Source organism: Halichondria panicea, chromosome 9 (assembly GCF_963675165.1).
Source record: "Halichondria panicea chromosome 9, odHalPani1.1, whole genome shotgun sequence".
NCBI classification, from domain to species: Eukaryota; Metazoa; Porifera; class Demospongiae; order Suberitida; family Halichondriidae; genus Halichondria; species Halichondria panicea.
In genome coordinates, this window is record NC_087385.1 from 5,468,495 (window position 1) to 5,486,107 (window position 17,613).

Sequence of the window (17,613 nt, forward strand, 5' to 3'; positions counted from 1 at the left end):
GCAAACTGGGAATGGGAAGACCCTCCAACATCCCTTGTCTGACAGTCTGTATATTAGAGGATCCGCTTTTCTAAGCTAGCTACATGTACAGTACAGATCTTTTCCAGCATGCAGCATTTCGTAAACCACCCTATTAATTATTGTTGAGACACTCAATAACACGATGTATAGGAGTTAAGTGACATTGAGCCAACATGATACAGTAAATAAACATCAGTACCATACATTATACCAGGCAGTCACATGACGTTTAACATTGTCAATGATAAGATAACAAAATGATTGTTCATGATCACATGAGCCGGGGAACACTCTCTGACCCTTGACCTTTGCATGAGTCTTGAACACGTGGGAGATGATGGAGATGGCATGTGTGTTAGGGTCCTTAGCAACACTGCACAGGGAGAGGGTCATAATGATTGGACGTAAATCATCTAATACCGGCACAGAGGGGAGCACACATTTACCTTAGCAGTTGCTTGTAGAGTGCTTTGCTTGTGTCCAGATAGGCCTGAATAAAGTCCTCATACTGTAGAGAGATATATAATTACAGTTAAAAACCACATACACATTCTAATGAGCAAATGATCAACAATAAATACCTGATTGACGGGTCCTCCAAGAGCAACGTGTTTGAGAATCTTGAACAATAACTCATCTCTCTCTTCCTCATTGTACAGGCAGTAGTTGTCAGAGTCCTCCACAAGTAGCAGCTTCCTCAGCTCATCAGAGATGACAATGTCATCACACACCTCATCAAAGCACTTCCGAATACTCCCGCTCTCTCTTACAATCTGGCCGGTGGTGAGGCGGTCAAAGAATCCCATGTTGAGGATGGTACAGGGGACAGCCTCCACACACACCTCGTCAATGTCAGACGCTGAGTGTGTGTGTGTGTGTGTGTGTGTATGTGAGGGGAATAGACACATGCATGGTGTGTGGGTGGTGTATGCTGAGGTCTGTCGTACTGCCATACCTAGAGACAGAGGACTTGTAGTGCCTGAGGAGCTGACAGTCTAAGGGGTGGGTTTGGACTCCTTAAGATGCTTGAGTAGGATCAAATGGTGCTTACTTGGATGGTTGCATTCACAGTTGGGCTCTGGAAGAAATCCTGCAGAGGAGAAATTGTGCATCAATCAGTTTAGTGGGTGACACTCTGCAGGCTGGGCTAACCTTTGTAAATGACTGCTTCTGGTACGCTTGGAAATGCTGGTTGTAGGAGAAAGATGCAAAATACATACTTCCTTTCAACCCCCTACAGAATAATGACTAAGGAATATGCATATAGGACTAGTTCTACATACCATTTCTGAAAGAGTTCCTCTGTGTCCTTGTCAAAACTTCCCACTCTTGAGCTTGGAAGATAAGTGAATTCAAACTTTGACTCTTCAGCCATCACAGCTATGAGATCCCTGGCTGTGTTGCTGTAGGATCTACAAGGATACAGTGTAGTGGTAGCAGCTTACGCTTGTAGCAGCTAGAAGACTTTCAATTCTTGCAGATAAAAACTCTATCTAAAGAACACCAACAGTAGATTCTAAATGGGTGTGGTCGTAGGCACGCCCATCTAATTAATGAACAACGTTCTTGTCTTTCTTGCCTCCGGTGTAATGAACACGTGACAGTGTCGTGCCACCACCATTTTTTTATAGCTTCCACCTCACTCCTCTCCGTACCCACATTCACATCAAGTCAACAAAGGAACCTTTCTTCACAAAGAAATCACTTACACTGTAAATGCTTCTGGCCTAAAATCTACTCCTCATTCACCTGGACTGCCTTATAAGTAAGTCATATAACCTACCTAGACATACAGCGTGAACTTAGCCTTAGAAATATACAAGTTTGTCAACTGTTGGCTACAATTTAAGCATTTCCTCTCTCTCTCTACATAGTCTCCTGACCCTGAGTGTACTAAGCCATGGCCCCCAAGCAAAGAATGAAGGTTGCTAGTGAAAAGCACAGCCAGAACATCCACGCCAGAGGGAACGTGCCCAAATCACTGGTATGTGAATTTCGTAGGTGCTATATAAAATAAGTGTTTATTGTACACAATAGTTACTGGTGTCTAATATGCACACTTTAATGTGTACAGAAATCCCAGGAAGAGAAGAGCCCGCTCGGTCCTTACCTCCTGGCCTTCTTCATCTTCATTGTGTGTGGATCAGGTTAGCTACCTACACTGTACCTGCTTCCTCATTGTTGTTGAAGCCCTATTATTTATTGTATTAACTGTCTCTATACTTCCTTTACAGCAATTTTCCAACTGCTTCAGAGCATTCTGATGTCATGACAAGAAACAAGAGTTATTAAAATACAAAGATTCCTGGACACGAATATAACTATTCATCATTGATAATTCCATGTACATGGCGATATTTTTATGTTTACGTTTTCTTTGGCTGGACATAAATATAATTAGATCTACACAGTACAGTAAATCCACATGTTGTTTTGTCTTACCATGACTACATGCTACAAGTTTAGTCTTGATGTGGCTGATATGAGACAATATTATAGAAGCTTTATTAATACGTCCTGGCTGAGGTTTGTTATATTAAAGCCATATTACCATCTCTAGGACAATGACAGTGACTCCATTATAATATGCAGTTGTGTGTGAGGACATCACTCATCTAGATAAACACCTTTGTTCTAACGACGACCATTCCCCTAATTTCAGCAAAACACTGCCTATACTAGTAGACTAGACGACCTCAGAGACGACCTTTCCCTAATTGTAGATATTTTTTGAAATTATTGTCCGGATATTTAGAACAAAAGTGAATGTAAAATTATTGTTAGAACAACAAAAATTGCCCAATAAAATTTATATCACTCAGCCATCAACACATTTTTAACAATGCACATCTATCAGTGCCCACAGGGCTATACACAATCATCAGTCTTTCTTGGTCTTTGCATTGTCCTTATAGTGAAGGAAGACAAGAGAGAATACGAAGAGCCCTATCATCATGGAGAAGGCACTTGCATAGTAGGGAAATGCGGACGGAATGAATCGCTCGTACTGAGTATGTTCAAATGGTCGTACAGACATTTGAGTTGTGCTGAAAAGATGAGTGTAGCCAATCCTATTGTATTCCACCTTGAACTGAAACACACCATACACATCAGGCAGTTTAAAATCCACAAAGAACAGTTTCCCATTGGAAGTACGCTTCAGGTATGTACGCACAAATGGATCGATTCGAAAGAATTCCATCTGGACATCATCTCCCTTGAAAGGCATCCATTCTCCGTCTCGAAGTTCTTCAATTTCAATCTCGTAGTGAACTTGATCCTCAACTGTGTACGCAGCAGGTGGCTTCGATTCACCAACAAGATGGTGCTTAACTTTTCCAACACGCAAAACACCTTTCTCCCGGAACACCCACTGAGTGATGGCTGCTGCCAACTGACGATTATTACTTTTGACAAATTCTTTCGAGCCCTGGGTTGCTTTTTGGACAGACACCGCAAACAGTTTGTTGCTGAAGAAATCAATTGAGCCAGAGAAAACCACACGAGCATTATTGCGAGCCTGAAGTCCAGCAATCAAGAGTGTACTCTTTCCTACAGCATGTGGGTACTCTTCTATCTGCTCATCAGGGAAATACGAATAAGATGTTGTCGATCCAGTCATGACATTGAGCACGAGAGGGTTGTCTGGGTCTGCCACCATTCCTAAGCCACGATATAGACATGGGGTGGATGATTTTTTACCAACGATCAATGGAGCATCGATCAAGTTAGCATTATCTACGGCAATTAAAGTGTGTTCTCCTTCATCCTTTACATCATAGTTGAGATGGTCAATCACAGAGGTGCCCCTTTCATCAAGTTCCAGGCCAAATTCCATACCGAGATCTCGAAGTATGTCCCCAACTTCAGAACTGGCTGCAATCATAACATTACCATCGCCATTATCAACAAAATCCGTAATCGCATTCAGATCAATCGTGCCTCCAAATTCCTCAACAGATGGAGCGAAAATTATAACATTGTTGTAGAGATACTCTCCGTATTTTGATAATGCCAGGTTGGAGTCATCGGCCATCTTGAAGGTGAGTTGATATCCTCTTGCTTTTAGATCTCCAAAGAAGACAGAATGAGTATCTTTGATGGAAAGATTTTCCAATAAAACCAACGTCTTTTTCTTACTACTAGCAGCATCTAAAAAAGATAAGGACAGCAAAACAAGCCAGAGAGAGAGGAGAGCTTTTGAGACAGCCATTTTTTTCACAGCACATGCAAACCACACATTCTGCGCATGCTCACTATGAAGTCTATTCATGATCTGAGCATGCGCACAAAAGATTGCTGACCTTGCAGCATCAAACACGTGTTCTTCTTCATTTCTTCCTAACAAGGCTTTCTCCACCCACCGATAGGAAATTACATCATACTTTTACAGGCTAGTATAAAAGGCACAGTTGCTTGCGCAGTACTTTCACAAGTTTCGTAGCTTGATCCTGAGAAATACGGTGAAAAAGTAATCTCAGATCAGCCTGAATATACACCTACATTGAATCTAATCAGCTTCGCTTGAAGGAGAGACAGGCAACTAACACTGACTGGGCCGCTTGGGGGTTGATCATTGTTTCTACCACTCGTCAACTTTGACAAAATGGCGGCAATCGAATCAGTTGTGCCTCTTAGACGGGTTAAAAGAGTGCAGTTTGGCATTCTGAGTCCTGAAGAGATTGTAAGTCACCCACCCATCCATCCAGGGTATTATGTAGATCTGATCTATCTACTGAATCACATACTGAATCAATCCCATTTCACAATTCACAAAATCAATAATGAAATTTCACATGCACTTTCCAGAAACGTATGTCTGTGACTGTCCCTGAAGGCATCCGCTATCCATACACGATGGAAGGGGGGCGTCCCAAAATCGGGGGCCTGATGGATCCCAGACAGGGGGTGGTGGACAGGAGCTCCAAGTGTCAAACATGCGCTGGAAACATGACGAACTGCCCTGGGCACTTCGGGCATATTGAACTGGCAAAACCTGTGTATCACATTGGATATTTGACAAAGATAATCAAAGTGCTTCGTTGTGTATGCTTCTATTGCTCAAAGCTGCTGATTGATCCCGTGAGTGTGATGACCTTTTATATGTGCACATCCTACATGTGCATAGTTTGTGGTTCATTGTCTATTGACAATGCTTTTTGGTGTGATGTCACTGTCATTTCATAATTTTGGCTACCACGTACCCACACATAATTATGCACTTCCATTACACACACACCCACCCACGGCCCTCCCCTCTCCCACACACATAGAATAATGAGAAAGTAAAGGACATTTTGATGAAGACTCGCGGCTATCCTCGCAAGCGACTGCAGCACACCTATGACCTGTGTAAGGCCAAGAGTTTGTGTGAAGGAGGAGATGTTATGGAGAAGCAGTTTGACCCAATGTCAGAACTTCCCCAGGACCCAGCACAACCTGTAAGTTTTTACATTATGTTGTTATGATGAATTTCAAAGTAAATTCTTCACATATTTGACATTTATTATGACAATAGTAGAGGAATCTATAACTGCATTGCATATGTACTTCCCACTAAGCTCCGGTTCACTGTATATCGGGTTTCAAATGCATTACAAATGACACTGATTGCGTTTTGTAATTGCATGCAAAAATTGCATGCGCATGCTCACTCTGCGCTTCTGTTTCTTTCGATTGCGATTTATGCGAAGGCTCGCAATTCGCTATCGAAAGAACGTTGCATTCAAAACCAGATAGCGGTATGCTGTTCTGGATATGCGTATTCACAATGGTTTAATGTTTGCAGAAATCCGCTGGGTGTGGTCGATTCCAACCCAAATATCGCCGAGTCGGCATTGAGCTGACAGCTGAGTGGTCGGACAAGAAGAGGAACGATGACTCAATGGAGAAGAAAATTGTCCTCTCTGCCGAACGTGTGCTCGAGATTTTCAAGAATATTCCCGATGAGCTCTGCAACATTCTAGGAATGAACCCACAGTTTGCTCGTCCTGATTGGATGATAGTCACCGTGGTTCCTGTACCCCCACTGGCTGTGAGGCCGGCTGTGGTCATGCATGGCTCGGCCAAAAATCAGGTACATACAAAGCTTGTGTGTAGCATATTCCACTCGGTATAGTCAGTGTACTGCACATAGCATACCTGTGCAGTGTAGTGCACATACACAGCATGCTCAATCAACCAACTCACCCTCACACACTATTTAGGATGATCTCACTCACAAACTGGCGGACATTGTCAAAGCCAACCAGCAGCTGATCAGAAATGAACAGAACGGAGCAGCCTCTCACATCATTCAGGAAGATATCAAGATGCTGCAATTCCATGTAGCCACAATGGTCGACAACGAAATCCCTGGGCTGCCAAGGGTGGGACAATAATTATCTGTCCATTGTATTGTGCTAGCTTGTCTCTTTCCTTGTAAAGCCTCTATGTACATGACATTGTGATTTTTGTATTTTAGTTATCATAATTATATCACAAGACTGTCATGTTACACTGAATGCAGGCTCTCCAACGTGGTGGCCGGCCCCTCAAGTCAGTGAAGCAGCGACTCAAGACCAAAGAGGGTCGTGTTCGTGGTAACCTGATGGGGAAGAGAGTGGACTTCTCGGCTCGCGCTGTTATCACCCCAGACCCCAACATCGAGATTGACCAGGTGGGCGTGCCTCGGACTATCGCTCAAAATCTCACCTTCCCAGAGGCTGTCACCCCCTTCAACATAGACAGGTGAGGAGTGCTGCACTCTATAATCTTGGAGCATTCGTAACTTGTGTTCTGTTGACCCCAATTATTTTCTGCTCACATTGAACTCCTCAAATAGTGTGCACCATGTTTTAACAATCGACTTACTCATATAATTATAGCCATGGTTATTATTAGAGGGACTTTTGGTATGCCCCCCTTGGAATTTTATGGTGCCCCTCCTCCTAAAATTTGGGGTTTATGGTTTGTTGTTGTTGAAATTTAGACAAAAATGTGTCCCCCCTCTTGCACAGAATGCACACTTTGGTACAGCGAGGTCACAACCAGTACCCTGGTGCAAAGTACATCATCCGCGACACAGGGGAGAGGATTGACCTACGCTTCCACCCCAAGCCATCAGATCTTCACTTGCAGTACGGCTACAAGGTCAGTGACGGTGTATACTGTCCCGGAGAGGAGGGGAGAGGGTAACATACTGACATTCATAGTGTAGTTTGTTCACCAAGATACACATAATTATGTGTGTACCGCACATATAATAAAATTATGGTCAGTGCACTGTCAGTACTGTAAGCTTATAGACATCTCTGATTGTATGCATTAGGTGGAGCGTCACCTGATCGACGATGACATCATCATCTTCAATCGTCAGCCCACTCTCCACAAGATGTCCATGATGGGTCATCGTGTCAAGATCCTCCCTTGGTCCACCTTCCGACTCAACCTCAGTGTGACCACACCCTACAACGCTGACTTTGACGGAGATGAGATGAATCTCCATGTGCCCCAGAGTCTAGAAACTAAAGCTGAGATCCAAGAGATGGTCATGGTCAACCGAAACATCCTCACCCCCCAATCCAACCGACCTGTGATGGGCATCGTACAGGACTCACTGACAGCTGCTACTAAGATGTCAAAGAGAGATGTGTTCATAGAAAAGGTGTGTGGAAATAGGGGGAGTGGTGATTTTCTTTGCAGATATGAATTGGATTTTAGTAAGATAGCAGCATTTTTCAGCTTAGCCATAGAGGAAAGTCAGGCCGAAAACAAGGCTAGATTTGTGCTTGACAATTACATGTACTGCCCCCCCCCCCCCCCCAGGAGGATGTAATGAACCTCCTGATGTGGCTGCCCTCGTGGGATGGCAAGATGCCACAACCAGCCATCCTCAAACCCAAGCCACTCTGGACTGGCAAGCAGATGTTCACACTCACCATCCCCGGCAACATCAATGTCGTTCGTACTCACTCCACTCACCCTGACGATGAGGACGATAGTCCGTACAGGTTCATCTCCCCAGGGGACACAAAGGTGGGGGGGGGGGGGAGTAATAGCACTGATATGGCTTATAATGTACTATCTCATTGCACTATTGACATTTCATTACACGTACTTCTTTGGTTGTGCACACAGTGGCAGTAACAATTCATTTCACTGAAACACCTTGACATTTTGTGTCTAACCCTCAGGTGCTCATAGAGCATGGAGTGTTGATCTCCGGGATCCTGTCCAAGGATACGTTGGGAAACAAGTCCGGGTCACTCATGCACGTCGTTGCCATGGAGTTCAGTCCGGAGGTGGCCAGGGACTTCTATGGAAACATTCAGAAACTAGTCAACAACTATTTGCTCATTGAGGGGCACAGTATTGGTATAGGAGACACCATTGCTGACACGTATACTTACAACGACATTCAGAGAACCATCAGACAAGCCAAGGTATGCTTGTGTTACCATGCATACACCGTATCATTACTATTATGTATAACAGTCATTTTACAGTGTACTGTATAGAATCGCTAACTATGTCATTTACTCCCTCCCCTCCACCAGAGTGATGTGATAGAGGTGATCAAGAAGGCCCACAACAACGATTTAGAGCCCACCCCGGGAAACACCCTCAGGCAGACGTTTGAGAACCAGGTCAACCGGATCTTGAATGAGGCCAGAGACAAGACCGGCTCCAGTGCTCAAAAGAGTCTCTCAGACTTCAACAACTTCAAGGTCATGGTCACAGCTGGCTCCAAGGGATCCAAGATCAACATCTCACAGGTGCAGTTTATGCGAGTGTGACTCTATGCTACTGCATTTACACGTACACTGTTTGTGCATGGACCTTTTTGTTGCAAACTCCTTCATTAACATTCTGTGTACTGGTTCTACTCAATGCAGGTCATTGCTTGTGTGGGCCAACAGAATGTAGAGGGTAAAAGAATCCCATTCGGGTTCCGACATCGGACTCTGCCACATTTCATCAAAGACGACTACGGTCCCGAGAGCAAAGGGTTTGTGGAGAACTCGTACCTCGCTGGACTCACTCCCAACGAGTTCTACTTCCACGCCATGGGAGGCAGAGAGGGTCTCATTGACACAGCTGTCAAGACCTCAGAGACAGGTGAGGGTGGATGCATTACACATGCATGTATTGTGTGTGCCGAACGAAGCATATAAAGTTATTCACAATTCCACCTAAGCGCTTGTAATAACTGCTCCGCTGAAGCTTGTTGCCATGTAACTAATTATTGTTGCAATCATATTTTGTAGCTCTAGGCTTGTTAACTGTATACAATCAGGTGCAGTAACGAATGTGTGTTGCTTTCAGGTTACATTCAGCGTCGCCTCATCAAAGCTATGGAAGGGCTCATGGTCCAGTACGATGGCACCATCCGCAACTCAAACCGTCAGCTCATCCAGCTACGCTACGGCGAGGACGGGATGGACGGTGCCTTCATGGAGTTCCAACAGCTGCCTACAATCAAGCCCCCCGATTCCAAATTTGAGCAAAAGTTCCGTTTCGATTGCACCAATCAGAGGCACCTGCGACATTGCTTCAAGGAGGATATTGTGCGAGACCTTCTCACCTCGTCGACAGCACAGACTGAGCTGGAGATGGAGTGGCAGCAACTGTGCGAGGACAGGGAAGCTATCAGAGTCGTCTTCCCCACCGGGAACAGCAAGGTGAGGGGGTGGAGTGCTGATCTTGCATTATATCATTGTGCCCTGTGTGAGACGTATTCTGAGCCACCACTAAGTACATGTTAGCAAGCATGTACTTGTAGTGTGTACATGTACTTGTAGTGTGTATAAACATCAATTTTTCGCACACAAAATTATCGATTCTATCCTGCAGACTGCCCTGCCTGTCAACCTGAGACGTTTGATCTGGAATGCTCAGAAGATCTTTCACATAAACACACGAGGTCAAACGGACCTCCACCCGCTCAAGGTTGTCGAGGGTGTTCGAGAGCTGGCCGATAAACTGATCATTGTACAAGGAAATGATGAACTCTCAAAACAGGCACAGAAAAACGCCACAATGCTTTTTAAAGCTCTCCTTCGCTCAGTCCTCTGCACTAAGAAGATGTCGGAAGAACACAAGCTCAACTTGGAGGCTTTCGAGTGGGTACTTGGCGAGATTGAGGCCAAGTTCCAACAAGCACAAGTGCAGCCCGGGGAGATGGTGGGAGCTCTTGCTGCTCAGTCACTCGGAGAGCCTGCCACTCAGATGACACTTAACACGTTTCATTTCGCTGGTGTCTCGGCCAAGAATGTGACTCTGGGTGTGCCAAGACTCAAGGAAATTATCAATGTGTCCAAGCGCCCCAAGACCCCCTCTCTCACCATCTTCCTCAGAGGACAGGCCGCAAAGGATGCTGAAAAGTGCAAGGTATATACAGATAATAAACGTAGCATGCAATACGCTAGCACATACATGTATAAGCTACGACTTAGATGTAAATCTTTATTTTCTTTTTATAGGATGTGTTGTGTCGTATTGAGTACACGACCCTACGCAAGGTGACTGCCAACACTGCCATCTACTACGATCCTGACCCTCAAAACACGGTCATAACTGAGGACCAAGAGTTTGTCAACGTCTATTATGAAATGCCCGACTTTGACACGTCACGAATCTCCCCCTGGCTGCTTCGTCTCGAGCTTGACCGCAAGAGAATGACTGACAAAAAGTTGACCATGGAACAGATTGCTGAGAAGATTAGCTCTCACTTTGGAGAAGATTTAAACTGCATCTTCAACGATGACAATGCCGAGAAACTTGTGCTCCGAATCAGACTCATGTCCAATGATGACAAGAATAAATATGATGGGGGGGTGAGTGTGTAGTGTATGCATGACACGTATACAATCTATATGTAGCTTGCATGGTCATAGTGTGTACATGTATATATCTATATGTACGTAGCTTGCATGCTAATTTCTTTTGTACTAGCTAGCTCAACAATTGTAATGATCGTGTTTGCATGTTCTTGTTTCTGTAGGAGGAGGAGCAGCTAGACAAGATGGAGGATGACAACTTTCTCCGCTGCCTTGAGGCTAATCTCCTATCAGACATGTCCCTGCAAGGCATTGAGCAGATCGCCAAGGTACATGTACATGTACATGTACATGTACATGTACATGTACATGTACATGTACATGTACATGTACATGTACATGTACATGTACATGTTATCAATTTCGAAAAGAACTCTATTTACACTGTGTGCTTAGATGTACATGTACAATGTCACGTTATTTATGTATAATTATGTATAATTATGTTGCCGCTACATGTAAGTCCATAATTTCGATACCCAACTTTGTCCATACACGAGTGTAATCCCCACAACCAAGCCTGTGTCACATGACGTTACTCCCTCCCCCCTACCCTCACAGGTGTACATGCACTACCCCACTCAAGACTCCAAGAAACGAATCAGCATCAATGAAGAGGGAGAGTACAAAGCGCACCAGGAGTGGATCCTTGAGACGGACGGGGTTAACCTGTTGAGGGTACTCAGTGAGCCTCTCGTGGATCCTGTTAGAACCACTTCCAATCACATTGTCGAGATTTTGTCTGTTCTAGGAATTGAGGCCGTACGAAAAGCAGTTGAGAAAGAGCTTTATCACGTCATCTCTTTTGATGGCTCCTATGTGAACTATCGGCACTTGGCGCTACTGTGTGACATCATGTGTTGCCGTGGTCACCTTATGGCCGTAACTAGACATGGAATAAACAGACAGGATGTTGGGCCACTCATGAAGTGTTCCTTTGAGGAAACGGTGAGCTTGTATATACTGTACACATACATTGCATGAGTATGGATAGCCTGTGTAGTACAGTGTAGGTACAGTATACAGTAATTGTACGCATAGTACTGAGTTTGTGTGCATGTGTAGCTGTGCTATAGTTGACTATTACTAGTGTATTCACACAGCATGTCTCTCTCGTTCATAGGTTGATGTGTTGATGGAGGCCTCAGCTCATGCAGAGGTAGACTACATGCGAGGAGTGAGCGAGAACATCATGCTCGGGCAGATTCACCACGGCGGAACAGGAGCGTTTGATCTGCTACTCGACTCTGAGAAATGCAAGCAAGCTATGGAAGTATCAGCCCCTCTCCCCGGTGCTATGATGATGCCCAACTTTGGAGGTAGTGATATGGGACCAGGAGGTGGACAAACCCCATCAATGACCCCTTGGGCACCCGGGGGTGGCAGTACACCGTACCTCGAGGCCTGGACTCCTGGCAGTGGGATGACACCCTCATCTGGAGCCGCATTCTCCCCAGCACCTACTGATGCTAGTGGATTCAGCCCGGGATACAGTCCCAATTGGAGCCCCTCTTCTCCTGGTCCGTTTACACCACAGAGCTCAATGGGCGACTTCTCTCCATCAAGCCCTCAATACTCGCCTGCATCTCCTGGTGGACCAGCCAGTCCTTCTTACAGTCCAGCAAGTCCAGGCTACTCACCAGCCTCTCCCAAATATTCGCCAGCATCACCTGGATACTCGCCAGCAAGCCCATCGTATTCCCCGGCAAGTCCTTCATACAGTCCAGCGAGTCCAAGATACTCACCGGCGTCACCAACATACAGTCCAGCTAGTCCGAGCTACTCACCGGCGTCACCATCTTATTCGCCATCATCACCGAGTTATAGCCCCTCCTCTCCAAGCTATAGTCCCTCCTCACCGAGCTATAGTCCATCATCACCGAGCTACAGTCCATCATCACCTAGCTACAGTCCTTCGAGCCCAAGCTATTCTCCATCGAGTCCGAGTTATTCACCATCAAGCCCCAGTTACTCACCCTCCTCTCCAAGCTACAGCCCATCGTCACCAAGCTATAGCCCGTCGAGTCCCAGTTATTCTCCATCGAGTCCCAGCTATTCTCCATCAAGCCCCAGTTACTCGCCTTCCTCACCGAGTTATAGCCCCTCATCGCCGAGCTATAGTCCATCCTCGCCAAGTTATTCGCCTTCGAGTCCGAACTACTCGCCTTCGAGTCCGAGCTATTCTCCGTCATCACCAAACTACAGTCCATCGAATCCATCGTATGTTCCTTCGAGTCCCACCTACAATCCCTCGTCCCCTGAGTACAGTCCAAGCTCACCAACGTATTCTCCGTCATCGCCAAAGTTCACGCCAAACTCGCCTCAGTATAGCCCTGGATCTCCCGTGTACAGTCCAAGCTCACCGAAATTCACGCCAAGTTCTCCTCAGTACACGGCAAGCTCACCAAAATACTCTCCCAGTTCACCCCAATACTCGCCTAACTCTCCGACGTATTCACCTGGTGGAAGCTCACCTCAGTACACACCAAGCTCGCCCCAGTACTCTCCCTCGAGCCCCACCTATTCTCCCGGTGCTGGGTATTCCCCTACTGATCGAATGGATACTAGTGTGTCACCTCCAAGCGGTGGCGACTCAAACAAGTTCACCCTTGCCTATTCCCCGCCCTCACCCACCTACACCCCCAAGACACCTGAGAGTGAAGACGACGATGACTAGACTGATTGTAAACTGAGTTAATAACCGTGAAAAACTGGATAAAATAATTAATAATTTTGTAAGAGACTTGAATTTGTAACTCTGCATGAACTTCATTAATTTTATTTATCATGTTTTGTTTGGTGCAAATTTAACTAACATAATACGTGCACATGTACAATGCATCCCTCTTTAAATGAATTATTATTCTGCAATTAATCATATCAATTTTATATTATAGTGTATTTTTAACGTTCAACTCCAACATTAATAATATAATATACATAACATGGTCAAAAAAATTAACAGTAATGAGGTCATAATATTGTATGCATGTATGACTAGCTTATAGATGTGAAAAGTCCTTAATGTCATTTCCATTTTCTTGGCTTAATGCATGCACATAGTTTTGACTTCTATTGGTGTAGATGACTGCCCTGCAATTGTGCCGCTGAATTCAAACCTTCTTCATGTGTTTGCATTTCAATAGTTTCTTGGACACTTCCATTCTCCGAGTCATTCAGTGCTTTAAGCGTATCGTCCAGATCAACTCCATCAAAATAGTCAAAGTCAATACTACTACTGTCAGAGTCGTCCACCACCTCCTTGCGTTTCGTATATGTGCCACTTCTGCTTTGATAGTCTGTCGTAAACGTTATAGTATCTTGAGAGCTTGCAACCACTTCGTCTAATTGTCCATTGCTTGAGTCAGAATCAGCAACACTTGAAACTTTTATTTGAGGCTTCTCTTTTGTGATAGTCCATCTTCTTCTGATTGCTCCGCCAGTTGATAGGGCTGGTACCTCACTGTCACTCTCTGATGATACATCTGCTGCATACGCTTGTGGTACTTGTAACATATTCTCTAGTGGCTCAGTAGGTAGGTCAGCTTCACTGCCACTATCCTGTTCAGAAGACTCACTAAGTAAACTTGACCGTTGTTGCACTGATGGTTTGTTCTCTTTTGTGAAAGTCCCTCTTCTTCTGATTGCTCCGCCAGATAGGGCTGGTACCTCACTGTCACTCTCTGATGATACATCTGCTGCATACGCTTGTGGTACTTGTAACATATTCTCTAGTGGCTCAGTAGGTAGGTCAGCTTCACTGCCACTGTCCCGATCAGAAGACTCACTGAGAAAACTTGACCGTTGTTGCACTGATGGTTTCTTCTCTTTGGTGAAGGTACCAGTTCTCTTGATAGTGGGGCTAACAGACATCTCTTCATGTTCTTGCTCCAGGGATTGCAATGGATCGCTTTGCTTTACATAAGTTCCCGATCTTATCCTTGCAATAGATTTTTCCGTAGTCGTGGCAACGCTTGAAGTGTTTGTTTGTGAGTTCTGTACGTGTATCTGTGGAATGGTACTCTGGTGTGTTGTCATATACATGTAATCAGAAGACATTTGTAAGTCATCTTCTATGTCCATTACTTCGAGGTTTGCAATCGCAGAGTCCACTGCTTCGAGAGCTTCACCACTCCCATACGGTGCATCAACACCTTCGATAACAACGTCATCTTCTCGTGTAGAGAGGGGAAAGTCGGAATCAGAACTATCGAGGTTTTCTATTTCACTTGATGATTGCTGAAGTTCTTGTGGCTCTGGCAAAACTACAGGACCAGTAGTGACATACGCAACCTCTTCTTGTTTCTTGAAGGCCATGATGCAGTGTAGATTTCCGCCGAGACGTTTCGTTTTCTTCAATTGTATCCCCCTCTCAGTATGTCTGATATTGAAGAACTCGGGCCTTTTAGTGTTCAAGTCAGTCGCGATGTCTGTCCACCTACACAGAGAGTTGTAGTAAAAATACAGTTTTTGCAGGAATTGATGTATTTTGACCAGCACTTAGCTCTAAACACAGTGTAGTAATTTATGTTTGGCCATATCCAAAGATAGGCCCATAGTTATAGCCGCCCCTATATATATACATACAGTGTCCATGTCATAGAGATTGAGGGCACTCACAATTTGCAGTGAATAGAGTACTGTTTCCGACTAGGCTCTCCAACCAGTATCCAAGTGTCTACATCATCCACTCCCATGTCAACTCTACAGATCAAAAGACAAGCACATGACACAATGCACTGCGTACATGCAAAACATGAACAACTTACTGATAGGCCTCAGACGGTGATCTGGGCACCTCTTCGAAACCAATTGGGCAGAAGTAGTGGTTGAGGCAGTGGTAAACAAATGCCATTGAGGGATCTCTCAGCCCCTCTTTCAGTTTCTCCAAGGCTTGCTCTGGCTTCAACCCAAAAGTTTTCCCTTTGCCTACTGGCTTGTAGAAGTAGTAAGCCTGACCACTGACTCCATAGTGACAGCACAAATGCTTGAACCACCTGAGAACAAGGGAAAACACAGTGAATCTTTACAATGTCTGTACATGGGTTAATTAAGTAAGTCTCAAGTTACCTCATACAAGTGGCATTTCCTGTGAATGGTCCGAACCTAATCTCTCCAAAAGGTGGCTTGAATCCAAGCAGTGTGAGAGCCTCCTCTTGTGTGATGGGACGATGACTGCACATTAAATTAATGTATATTTGAGGTGATGTTACAGAGAAGATAAGTTGCTATGGTACTGCCTACACTGAGTGTACATAAACAGTATGCACCACCCATCACACACAGACAGACTGGTCACACCTGCCATTGCCCAGGGTGGAGTACAGATAATTCCAGCAAGACACAACAGAGGAGATCCCACACGACTTGCTGTACTGAGGCCGACACATACAGTACCTGTAGAGTGGGAAGTGAGAATGAGAGGCTATGTGATAATACATGTCACCGATTAGGCCGGCTTGGGAGAACAATTACCATAATTATGACATAGTTGAGATGCATGAGATTCTGAACAATTACACAATAGATATCTAAATTCTCAGACTTATCTGTAGTGAGCCTTTGGTATGCTATACACTTGGGACTGGATAAGCATTACGTCGTGTACATTAGGGAATTGCTCAACGAGGATGTAAGTTTAAAAATGCAAATGCAAGTTGATGCATACATACATCTATATGTTGAACATGCTAGCTCAACAAGACACCTCCTTTGAGCTCTTTTGAGGTCAAAGCTCTACCATTTATTCTGTGCATGCTTGTACCCTGTACTCACCATCGTTTCAAGTCCAGTACTTTCCTCTGTTCCATATCTGCAGGGGTGAGGGCTAACCTAAACTCTGGTTGAGAGTCAACATCAGATGGATCCACTGTGGTGACCCTAGCAGTGGTTAGTGGCCTTCTTGGCGTCACCTGTGTACGTGTGGAGAGGACATGGACACAATAAACCATGCACCTGTGCACATGTATTTATGTAATATCCTTTGTATAGTGCTCTTAGGTAGTAATATTTGTGGAATATAGCTACATGTATCATAGGTGGGAAATTAACAAACACCACCACTCACATATTTGTTGTCTACTGTGTCTTTCCATTTCTCTCTCTCAGTTTCATGCCTTGGTGAGGCATATCTGCTGGCCTGTGGAACGGGCTCTCTTGTCTTGCCTGCACTCAGCCCTGCACTCTTGACCCTCCCTGGAGATCGTAGTATAGGTGAGGACTCCACGGAAGACGACTGGACTCGTCGAGGTGAGCTTACAGAGAACAGCGGCTGCTTTATTGCTGGAGAGTGCTTGGAACTTCTTGGAGAGCTACCTTGTGGCTTGCCTGAGGCCGAGGGTGAAGAGAACGGACGTGGACTTGTTTTGCTACTGCTAACTGTGCTTGCCAACGGGGTACTCCTTGATTTTAGTGGTGAGCGTGATTTGGTGGTTGGTTTTCGGTCCTGAGAGTCTGATGCAGATCGTAATGGTGTGGACTCTTTCTTTGCTTTTTCAGCAGCTCTTTGCTTCTCCCTCTCTTGGAGAAATTTGGGTAATTTGGGTTTGGATTTCAAAGTGGATGAAGAGAAGTCAACTTCCCAAGCCAATACTGCAGAGTCATCATCTTCTTGAGGTGCTTCATTGACCTGATCTTGATCTGTAGATTGGTTCCAATCAATAGTAAACACTGTAGACGCCATTGTATTGGTGTGGAGAAACTCAATAAGCAATCAGAGAAGGTTTCCTTTTACCCTAACTAAAGCCTACCACAATGTTTACATTGTAAGTAA

At 44.9% G+C, this 17,613-nt stretch overlaps 4 protein-coding genes across 4 annotated transcripts; 1 reads left to right on the forward strand and 3 right to left on the reverse strand.

Moving 5' to 3' along the window:
* Positions 1–137: 137 nt before the first annotated feature.
* Positions 138–1,533, reverse strand: LOC135341556 (cilia- and flagella-associated protein 300-like). Its single transcript, XM_064538141.1, has 7 exons — positions 1,305–1,533; positions 1,174–1,255; positions 1,073–1,111; positions 977–1,016; positions 603–880; positions 468–529; positions 138–394 (listed from the first exon to the last, which is right to left on the reverse strand). Exons 1-7 carry the CDS (start codon positions 1,394–1,396, stop codon positions 214–216), a joined length of 774 nt encoding a protein of 257 aa, XP_064394211.1. The 5' UTR covers positions 1,397–1,533; the 3' UTR covers positions 138–213.
* Positions 1,534–2,769: 1,236 nt separating this feature from the next.
* LOC135341548 (dolichyl-diphosphooligosaccharide--protein glycosyltransferase 48 kDa subunit-like) lies at positions 2,770–4,313 on the reverse strand. Its single transcript, XM_064538133.1, has one exon. The coding sequence runs from the start codon at positions 4,292–4,294 to the stop codon at positions 2,903–2,905; it is 1,392 nt and encodes a 463-aa protein (XP_064394203.1). The 5' UTR covers positions 4,295–4,313; the 3' UTR covers positions 2,770–2,902.
* Positions 4,314–4,440: 127 nt separating this feature from the next.
* LOC135341534 (DNA-directed RNA polymerase II subunit RPB1-like) lies at positions 4,441–13,716 on the forward strand. Its single transcript, XM_064538113.1, has 18 exons — positions 4,441–4,705; positions 4,831–5,103; positions 5,295–5,462; positions 5,810–6,097; positions 6,228–6,389; positions 6,530–6,750; positions 7,020–7,152; positions 7,331–7,666; positions 7,828–8,037; positions 8,196–8,444; positions 8,559–8,777; positions 8,898–9,120; positions 9,328–9,683; positions 9,856–10,392; positions 10,485–10,838; positions 11,006–11,110; positions 11,403–11,789; positions 11,965–13,716. The coding sequence occupies exons 1-18, from the start codon at positions 4,628–4,630 to the stop codon at positions 13,516–13,518; spliced, it is 5,853 nt and encodes a 1,950-aa protein (XP_064394183.1). The 5' UTR covers positions 4,441–4,627; the 3' UTR covers positions 13,519–13,716.
* Positions 13,717–13,757: 41 nt separating this feature from the next.
* Positions 13,758–17,612, reverse strand: LOC135341539 (uncharacterized). Its single transcript, XM_064538120.1, has 7 exons — positions 16,909–17,612; positions 16,617–16,753; positions 16,143–16,238; positions 15,912–16,016; positions 15,611–15,838; positions 15,462–15,545; positions 13,758–15,279 (listed from the first exon to the last, which is right to left on the reverse strand). Exons 1-7 carry the CDS (start codon positions 17,521–17,523, stop codon positions 13,914–13,916), a joined length of 2,631 nt encoding a protein of 876 aa, XP_064394190.1. The 5' UTR covers positions 17,524–17,612; the 3' UTR covers positions 13,758–13,913.
* Position 17,613: the final 1 nt, after the last annotated feature.